We start from the raw sequence: 10,243 nt of genomic DNA, 5'->3' as shown, positions 1-10,243 counted from the left end.
TTTTTTTTTTTTTTTTTTAAGGTGTTAGGGCTGGGATTCAAACTGTGTGGAAGCCTATGTGGGATCCAACTCTTAAACCTCCAGACCTTGGGGTCTGGCCTATAACTGCCTTCTTATAATTGTACTGTGGTCAAAGTAGTATAAAAAGTAAAATTACTTAAGAAAATTTATTAAACTTAAAATTTAAAAATATACAAGAGGATAAGGTTACAATAAAACAAAATAAGAATTATCAAAATGAAAATAGTAAAATAAGAGTGAAAAAATAAGATTGGCCAAAAACATGCTGTGAAATAAAAAAAAAAGTTACATTAAAAAATAACACAGGGACCTGAAGATGGCATAGTGGTTACATCACTGGACTTCCACATGGGTGACCATGGTTCGAGTCCCGGACCTGGTGGCTTGAAAATCATGCCAGGCACATTTATATATCTGCCTAAGAGCCTATGAGGAGAATGGAAAAGAAGGGACTATGGCATAGCCATCCCTCCTGGGGGATGATTTCTCACTTTCCCTCTCACTATCTTCCTCTCTCTGGAGAGTGCACATGCCTTAAGGCAAAAACCTCTAAAAATAAATAAATTAATTAAAAGAACCATGTCGTGTCTTAAGGCCTAAGTCCTTGATGAAAGTAGATATGATCATGAGGATTAGAAGTCATTACAGGATACTTATGAAGATGCAGTTTCTCAGTAGAAATGTAATTTTCTAGTACTAAATATTAAAAAATATATAGTATCCACAATGTCTAGCATACAATGAAAACTCACTAAATATGTGAAGCAGAGAAATGTGACTTCTCTAACAAGGATGAAAAAACATCAATACAAAGAGATCCAGGAACAGCAGAGATGAGAAACTTAGTAGACAAGAACTTATAACATTTATTACAAATAACTTCAAGAAATAAAAAAAAAAAAAAAGCCACAAACAGAAGAAGAAAAATGGGAAATCTCAGTAAGAAAATAAAAACTATAAGCCAAAGAAAAAATTAATAGCACCTTAGAGACCTGTGTGACAAAATCAAAAGGTAGTACTAATAATGTGGGTGAAAAGATACTCCATATTTATTAATGTATAGTACACAGATTAAGCCTTTCTACTTTACCTTATCATCAGGAAAATAGCAAGCCTTTAGAAAGATTATGACAAATAAGTCCAGGGAAAAAAGTATATTGATGACAGGACTAGTAAGATAAAAATTAAACTTGTGATTTTCCTTTCCTGCCATCTGAATGTGTTTCTGTGCATATATATAATTTGATGAAGCAGACAGTCTGAGGTAATTTTTTGATGAGTTGGCCTTCCTCAAATAACCCACGAGAGGATATCCTTTTCCTGTTTGCATCTAGATAAACATGAAGCTTCAACGAGGGGAACTATAAGTTAGAATTAAGAGTTATATAAGCGCACAAAACCACATTTTCAATTTAGGACAATTAAACCAGAACTTTAAGATCTTCAGCACTTCTTTTTTCTGCATTTCATTTAATCTATCTCACAGATCATTTAGTCCTTATTTTCTTTTCTGTCTTCCTGTACAGATCAAGTACTCTGTGAAATTCATCATTCAACAGCATACAATCCAGACTGGCCCATTCCAAAATCTCTACAACAGAGCAGGTAGGCAAAGTAAAGCCTCTTTTGTCTTTAGTTACCAGAGATTTTCTGCATTTTCCTTGGAACCAATCAATATTGGTTTCTACTTTCAAATATGATTCAAGTAAAAAACAAACAAACAAACAAAAACTAGATTACTTCCTAAGTGCCAACTGTTTTACTTCAGTACGAGATAAAAAAGTGAGATATACGTTCTGCTCTCTAAACATTTGTCCTGCTGAGGAACAGTAATAAGTTCACAAGTAAGTGCAATAGAGTTAAAAGTGACATGATCCAGAAAAAGCTGTTGTGGGGTTTGAAGGAAAGAGAAATCTCTTCTTCTTGGAAAAACATGGGAGACAATGTGAAAATTTAATGTAGAAGCTACAGGTAGATGAGGTAAAACAAAAGGCTAGGAAAAGGCAAAACTGCTCAGAAAACAACATGTGTATATTTGTCATGGAACACAATATAAAATGTGTTAAGTAGGAGAATAGTGGATTATAAAAGCAGACTGCATATCTTGGTTAGAGGTAAAATGCTTGGAATTTGGAGTGAAGAGTGTAATTTAGGTTACAATGAGGTATTAACACTTTAAATAGAGGAGCAATTTATTAAGTCTCAACATTCTAGCAATTTACTTTAAGAGGGAGTTTAAAAGACTAATGGTCAAAAAACAGTAAGATAAGAGGTTTTGACTAGGACAGGAATGATATTCTTTTTTTAAAAAGAATTATTTATTTTAATTAATTTTATTTATTTATTTAAATTTGACGAGAGTGAGGGTGAGAGGGGGAAGAGAGAGAGTGCGAGCAAGCGCCTGTGTGCGCTAATGTGGGGGCGAGAAAGCAAGCTACCAGGTCTGGAACTCGAACCACAGTCGGCCATCTGGGAGTCCAGCGCCCTTAACTACCATGCCACCGGCCAGTCCCGCAGATGACATTTTTAACAGATAAAGACAGATGGAAGAGAAAAATGTGGCAGAGCAAGGTTAGGTAAGGTAACAAACTGAAATACCAATGGTAATATGGCATCAAAGATCTGGAGATATTGGTACTGAAGCTACGATTTTTATAACATATTTACTTCCTACACAGAAGATAAAAAACATGAGGGATGAATGTGTGCTTCTGATTAGGAATGAGTTAATGAGAAGACAAGTCCTTTTGTTCAAGAGTCAATACTTCACTATTTTCTAGTTCTCAGAAAAGACCGAAACGAATAGAAAAAGGAATTAGAAAGAAGCACTCACTTTCTTGAGCACTCTTCAAAGATGCATGAAATAGTCTATCCAAGAACATTCTAACATCATAATGCCATATTTTTAGCTAAATTTTAAGCTAAACTGATTAGAAACATACGTGAATCAGAACCATTACTTGTGGGGGCTTTTTTTTGTTTGTTTTTCTGGCTATGGTAAATGTTTTATTCTGAAGTTTCTTTGAATGCCAACGGTTTTTATTTTTAAATCAGAAGATCCATCAACTCTCGAGGAAGAACTGTAAAGGAGTGCAGCCACACATTTGGCCACAAAAAAAAAAAAAAAAAAAAAAAAAAAAAAAGGTGCAAATGTTTCTGTGTTCAGGACTGCTGTTAGGGGCCAGTAGATGACATGGTGATTAAGGCATAGCTTCCACACAATTGACCAGGAGGCTTGAAAAGCATGCCAGACGTGTGTGTATGTGTGCCCCCAAAACCCCAGGAGGAGACTGGAGATGAGACTGTGGCATGCCTCATCACCTGGAAGGTGACTTCTCCTTGCTTCCTTTCTTTCCCTCTCTCTCTGGCAAGCGCACGTGCCCTATAGCAATTAATTCAATCACTCAATCAATAAAAGAACTGCTGTTAGGAATTTCTGTCTCTGTCTCTCTCCAGAGCACATGAACCCTAAGGCAAAAAACTTCTCAAAAAATTAAATAAATAAAACAGAAAAACTACTTGCATAATTTCTCAAGGCTTTTTTTTATAGGGACAGGCTATGTGTTCATTTAAAAACATTTTTAAAAATTATTTCATTATTTAATGTTATTTGTTATTATTATTTATTTTTAAAATCTCACCAAAGAGGCAAAGAGAGCGAGAGAAGGGGAAAGCAAGAAAGCAAGCCGCCAGGTCTGGGGCTCAAACTGCATTTGGCCATATGGAAATCTAGCACCTTAACCACCATGCCACCTGTCGCCCCTTAAAAACTCTCTTAAATGCTGAAATTCAGATAGCCAAACTAATTACTTCAACTTATGTCTGGTTAAGGGATATACACTGGTAATGTACACTTGTAACTAAAGGGCATATTTACAGTTTTAACAGGGACTCTTATTACAGGCAGCCTGAAGTCAAAGGAAAAACCAAGGATCCAGTATTGATATTTAACACTTTTCAGTTCTGGGGCACTTACTGGAAACACAGCAAACACACATGAAATTTGGTTGGGTAATATTATTTACCTTATCTATGGAAATTTTTTTTTTCTTGAGAGGTTTTCTGCTATAGGGTGCATGCACTTGCCAGAAAGACACAGACAGAGAGACAGAAAGCAAGAAATCACCCCCCAGGGGGGATGGCCACACCACAATCCCTTCTCCTCTATTCTCCTCTCGGGATCCCAGGCACTCATGCATGCATGCCTGGCACGAGTTCAAGCCACCAGGTCCAGGACTCGAACCACGGTAGACTACGTGGGAGTCCATTACGCCAACTGCTGGTCCCATCTATGAAATTTTTTAAAAGACAGATCTCCAAATCTCACTTTTGGGAGGGTATATTTTAACAATCTGTTATGATGATGATGATGGTGATGTTTAGTCCTTTAATCTGTAGTAATTACTCCTTTAATATTTTTCCACAGTTTGTTTCAAGTTTCATTTTTAACTATACATTGCATGTACATCTTCATTAAGACTGTTAAATATAGAAATAACAATGCTAGTTTATAAAATTTAATAAAAACTACCCACAAATCTACTGCCAGTAGAAAAACACTATTACCAACTGGTATTCTTAAATTCAGATTTATATTCTATGTATACAAATGTATGCGTATATATTTATTTTTAGACTGAGGTTTTTTTTACCTCGTTTTTATCTTTGTTGGCTGGTTTTTGTTTTAAAATCTGTGTTGTTTCTATCTTTTGGCTATTGTCTTAAAGTTAACCAGAAGTCCAAATTTGAGAATTTTTATCTCCCTTGGCTACTCTTAAAATTTTTCTTACATTTTTGCATATCTGACTGAAGTATTAGCACAATTTTCTCTTTTAAGTCTCAGAGTTCCTGTTTTGGTTCTATAATCTTAGTATTTTTGTTCCTTTTAATTGTCCACTCTTCCTAAATTTATTAAAACTCACCTTTTTTCCTAAGAGAGATTTTTGCTACAGGGTGCGTACACTCGCTGGAGAGATAGAGATAGAGAGATAGAAAGTGTGACATCCCATCTCCCCACAGAGGGGATGGCCATGATGCAATCCCTTTTCCTCCATTGTCCTCTCTGGATCTTAGGCATGCACGCACACAAGCCTGGCGTGAGTTTTAAGCTGCCAGGTCTGGGACTCGAACTGTGGTCGACTATGTGGGAGTCCAGTTACATACCAATTACACCATCTGCTGGTCCCTAACACTCACTTGTATATCCCTGGCTAATTTATAAGTGCACTGCAACATCTTTAAAAAAAAAAAAAAAAACACAAAAATTGGGACCAGCAGTTGGCGTAATGGCTATGTTGCTGGACTCCCATGTAGTCAACTGTGGTTCGAGTCCTGGACCCGGTGGCTTAAACTCATGCTGGGCGCGTGTGCGTGCATGCCCAAGATCCCAAGAGGAGAATGGAGGAGAAGGGATTGCGGCACGGTCATCCCTTGTGGGGGGTGATTTCTCACTTTCTGTTTCTCTGTCTCTCTCTGTCTTTCTGGTGAGTGCACGCAAAACCTCTTAAAAACAAAAAACTATGTAATTAGAAAATGCAAATCCCTATAGGCAAAAAACAGACTGGCGGTTGCCAAGGGACCGGGGTCTGGAGAGGAGACAGAGTGCAGAAAAGCATAAGGGTTTTTTCCTGAGGTGATGGAAATGTTCTATTATCTTAAGGTAGGCTATACTGAAGAGGATACATTTTATTATATATAAATTACTTTACTTATCAGTTAACATGGAACACACACACACACATACAATTAATTGACTTAGTGCTGAATGTGATCACTGAGGGAGGAGAGCCATTGGCAGCTTTCAGGCTTCTCAGGTATTAAAACCCAAAATAATATAATACACAGGATAGCTGGCCGTGATACTTGTCCATGGTCTGTCCAATCTTAAAACAAGTTTCTTGTAAGATAGAATGAGTTGTAGAGAATGCTACTAAGGAAGACATACTGAAGGTTGGAAACAGGAGAGTCATATAAGGCTATGGTCCTGCTATAGAAGACCTCCAACCAGCACCAGTCAATATACTCCCGCTCCAGTCTCAGGAGGGACAGCCAGCAGTTGGGTAACCTGTAGTTGCTCATATCAGTATAGCTCTTCAGAAACTCCCCCAGCATCTTTTTAAAGATCTAAAACTGTGTGCAGGCCACCATCTAGTTCAGAGTGAAGCACTGGTCTTCCCCAGTGTCCCTCTTCTTCCAATTATCCAGCGCTCTGCTCCTTATTCCCAAAAAGTGATCGATATGGCTTAGAAATGAAACATCCCAGCAAGACCAGGTTCCAATAGTTTCTCAACACGTGTCAAATGTACACTACCCATGTACAGTTTTTCTTCTAGGAAGGTCCAGAAATCCCCACTTATCCTGAAGGAACAGTATAGACACATTCCTGAACTTTACTGATCATTGAGGTCAAGCTCCCTCAAGGTTCTTTTCCAGGAAAAAAAAGTCCAGAGAAGTCACAGTTCTACTCTGATTTTTAGCTGTGAGTCCTCTTTTGGGGAGGAGCAGAATGCTACATGAACACAGTAAGTGGCTTAAGAGCCAGTGCATTATTTGGGACCAGCAGGTGGCATGGTGGTTAAGGTGCTGGACTTCCACATGGCTCACCACAGTTCAAGTCTTGAAGCTGGTGGCTTGCTTTCTCACTTTCTCCCTCTTTGTTTCTCTCTGGTCAAATTTTAGAAATAATAATAAATAAAGTTGAACAGATAATTCTCTTTTAAAAAAAAAGAGCCAGTGCATTATTAACTTTCTTAAAAAAAAAAAAATCCCAATTTTGTCTACTATAAAATGGCAAATAAGGAGATATATAAGGGGCTTCAAACAATTCATGGAAAAATAGAATTAAAGTATGAATTTATTTTATGCAAAACATTTTAAAAAATCTATGAATAAGCTTTCTTATAATATGCATCTTCCACAAACTTTTAGAAGATCCTTTATAAGATGGCCACAACAATGATTTGTGTTGATAAAAGCCACACATAAAACCAAAAAATGGAAGCTATCTTTTGTTCATATTGTATCTGCTTACAAACTTCCCTTCATAGAGGAAGGCTGATTTTCTCAAATATCTGTCTGGGTACCTCAGTAGAATGACAGGCTAAAATGGTTCCCCCAAGTAACAATGGTTCTGTGACACAGACTAGTCATACAGGCTACTGGAATGAATTGAGATGTGCTATAAAATTAAACCTTGTCTTTTAAAGACTTAATATAAGAAGGCAAAGTAACTCATTCATAATGTTAAAACACTGATCACATGTTGAAATTACAATGTTTGGAAATAATGTTCCAAATAAAATATTGGGTCACTGGAAAAATTGTGACATATTTTTACATAGAAAAACATAGAAAAGTATGTTATGACTTTTCCAAATGATGCAATATAGTACTAAAATTAATTTTATCAGTTTGAATTTACTTAAAAAAAAAAAAAAACCCAGATACTAAGGAAATTACGTAGTTCACGCTAAATTTCTCTTAGATAGCCCTGGAATAGACAGTACATTTAACTGCCTGAACAAACCAACTCTCAATCTCATGTATTCTCTAGTCATTTAGGCATGGGGCCAGGCCTAGTGTTTAAGGGAGGGAACCAGGTCCTAACGGCTGAATGTAGTTAGAATCCTGTCCCTAATAGCTTGAAAAACATGCTGGACTCATGTGTGTGTGTGTCCCAAATCCCCAAAGGAAGGACAAGAGGAGAAGAAATTGCAGAATACCATGCTCCATTAGGAGGTGCTTCTTCCCTCCCTAGGTCTGTCTGTCTTGCACATGTAATTAGTGGCAACAACAACAACAACAACAACAACAACAAAGTATTTTATGTTCTATACCCATGGTCTCTAACAAAATTAACTACTGGGGTCAATGACATAAAGTATCACAGCTTTGGAAAATCCAAATTGTACCGGAAAAAAATATACAATTAAACATAAATAAGTTATCAGAAATTAAAAAAAGAAAAAGAATTACAATAAAATTGTTTTTTAAAAATTAAAAAAAAGAACTGCTATAAAATTATTTATTTTTTAAACATTTTTGGGGGTAGTTTTGCTATAGGGTAGGTGTACTTGCCAGAGAGAGAACACAAATCACCTTCCGGGGGGATGGCCATGCCACAAGCCCTTCTCCATTCTCCCATCAGGGTTTTGGCAATGCACACAGACATGCCCGGTGTGACTTTTTAAATCGCCAGTCTGGGACTCAAATTGCTTAGCTGGCTATGTGGGATCTAGACTCTAACCTCTGTACTACCTAACAGCCCCCCAATGTTTTTTGAAGGGAAAAAAAAGTGCACCATACCAAGGGAACTGCCTCACACACCTTATGCTAAAGGAGACATCATAGAAGTTCCACTATCGGGAACCAGCAGTTAGCGTAATGGCTATGTTGCTGGACTCCCACGTAGTCGACCGCAGTTTGCGTCCCGGACCCGGTGGCTTAAAACTCACGCTGGGTGCGTGTGCGTGCATGCCCAAGATCCCGAGAGGAGAATGGAGAAGGGATTGCAGTGTGACCATCCCCCCTGGGGGGTGATTTCTCGCTTTCTGTTTCTCTGTCTCTCTCTGTCTGGTGAGTGCACACGCCTTATAACGAAAACCTCTCAAAAAAAAAAAAAAAAAAAGTAGTTTCACTATCAAGATCCTGAAACACTGCACTGGCCTGATCTTAACTTGGATTCAATCTAATAGGGCTGAGTGAGGATTCTCACTTTATGGGTCTTCTCAGAACCTTCTCTCCTGATCACAAGGTCAGTGAAAAGCTCAGTAGGTTTACAGTTGTTTCTACTGGGGTTTTAAAAATGGAGAAGTCCATAAATATACTATTTAATTTGCAACTTCATCCATGTGTTAATAGAACAATATAAGCTTTACAATACAAAAGCAACTCTAGTTTTTTCCTGTGATTTATACTCATAAAGATCTAGTGAATTATAATAAAAAAACAGCTTTTCAATATTGAATATATTTAAATTCAATTATTTTATGAAATTTTTGTTTTTTAACCAAAGCAAGCATTATATATTAATATGGATTCACCTGGGTAAAGGAAATAAAAGAGAACATTATATCCTTAGAGTATTGAACCATACTCAATTCATCTAAAAATATATCACTTTGTTAATTAAGCTTCCAAATTTCAAACAGTATATAAAATGTATTACCCAAAGATCTTATGCTTGAATTTCATACTGTATAAAAGATAACGTGACTAGAGAGGGCACAAAAACAAAATACTTGGCAGAATAAAAAGCCATAAGTACAGCACAAAAACTCTAAGGTACTACCTGATAGATATCAGACAAACTGCTGCTCCCGGAGTCACTGGCAATGCTACAACCAGACTGACTAGAAGACACATGAGTCACTTGTGGATGAGGGTTGTCTGTAAGGTGCATCTTGGTAAGATCAGCTGGAAGCTAAAGAAGAAAATTAATTTAAGTTATTCCAAATGTCAGATTGTATCTTCTTTCAAGTTTATTTATTTCTTCTATGAACGAGAGAGACAGAGAAATAGTGTGTGTGCATCCCAACAGGGTCTTGATGCCATAATCTATCTCCAGCCTTCTGCCAGCTCCAAATCATGGGCAATGTATGTCCAGCATACTCAAGAAGATCTTGGATGTGAACCAGGAAGACTCTTACGTGGGATTACCTAGTACAGGGCTGCCATTTTACTTCTCTGCCACCACCTAAACCCCAGGTTTTACCATTATGAGTTCTTGAGGGCCAGCCCCACAGCACAGTGGTTATGTGCTATATGTAGGAAGCCAGATCTCATGGCTACCTGTGGTTTGAAACCCAGCCACAGTGGCTTAAGAAACACACCAGCTGTGTGTGCACTCAAAATCTTCCTGGGATGGAGAAAAGGAAAAAAGGGATTGTGGCATAACCATGTCCCACTGTATGGGGGTGGGAGGTTGCTTTCTATTTCTCTACCACCTCTGGTAATTAAAAAAAAAAAAAAAAAAAAAAAAAAAAGGGCATTAAATTTTTAACACATTGTAATTTCTGTAACCCAGAATATAAAACATTCTATTCTAAGTACATTATAATACAATCTCATTTCTAAGCTCAATTCTTCATCCTTCGCAAAAATCTTTTAAAATGATAAGAATCAAATGGTACTCTGAAACAATTAGGCAATTCTACAGTGGTAATCCCATAGAATACTTTTCAGGAAAGATTGCCATAACTCATGGTATTTTGGAGGAAAAACA

The 10,243-nt window shown here is 37.2% G+C and overlaps 1 protein-coding gene across 7 annotated transcripts in view; it reads right to left on the bottom strand.

The window, feature by feature from the left end:
- RAPGEF6 (Rap guanine nucleotide exchange factor 6) overlaps positions 1-10,243 on the bottom strand; it is a 263,794-nt gene that overhangs the window by 122,991 nt on the left and 130,560 nt on the right. For all 7 annotated transcript variants that reach the window (XM_006166893.3, XM_006166895.3, XM_006166894.3 and 4 more), the window contains one exon: positions 9,311-9,442. In XM_006166893.3, coding sequence (XP_006166955.1) covers positions 9,311-9,442 — 132 coding nt within the window. The remainder of the gene's footprint in view (positions 1-9,310; positions 9,443-10,243) is intronic.

Source organism: Tupaia chinensis, unplaced genomic scaffold (assembly GCF_000334495.1).
Source record: "Tupaia chinensis unplaced genomic scaffold, TupChi_1.0 Scaffold144346_1, whole genome shotgun sequence".
In the NCBI taxonomy this organism is placed as follows: Eukaryota; Metazoa; Chordata; class Mammalia; order Scandentia; family Tupaiidae; genus Tupaia; species Tupaia belangeri.
The sequence above is the reverse complement of the archived record's forward strand: the minus strand, read 5'-3'. Positions and strand labels throughout refer to the sequence as shown.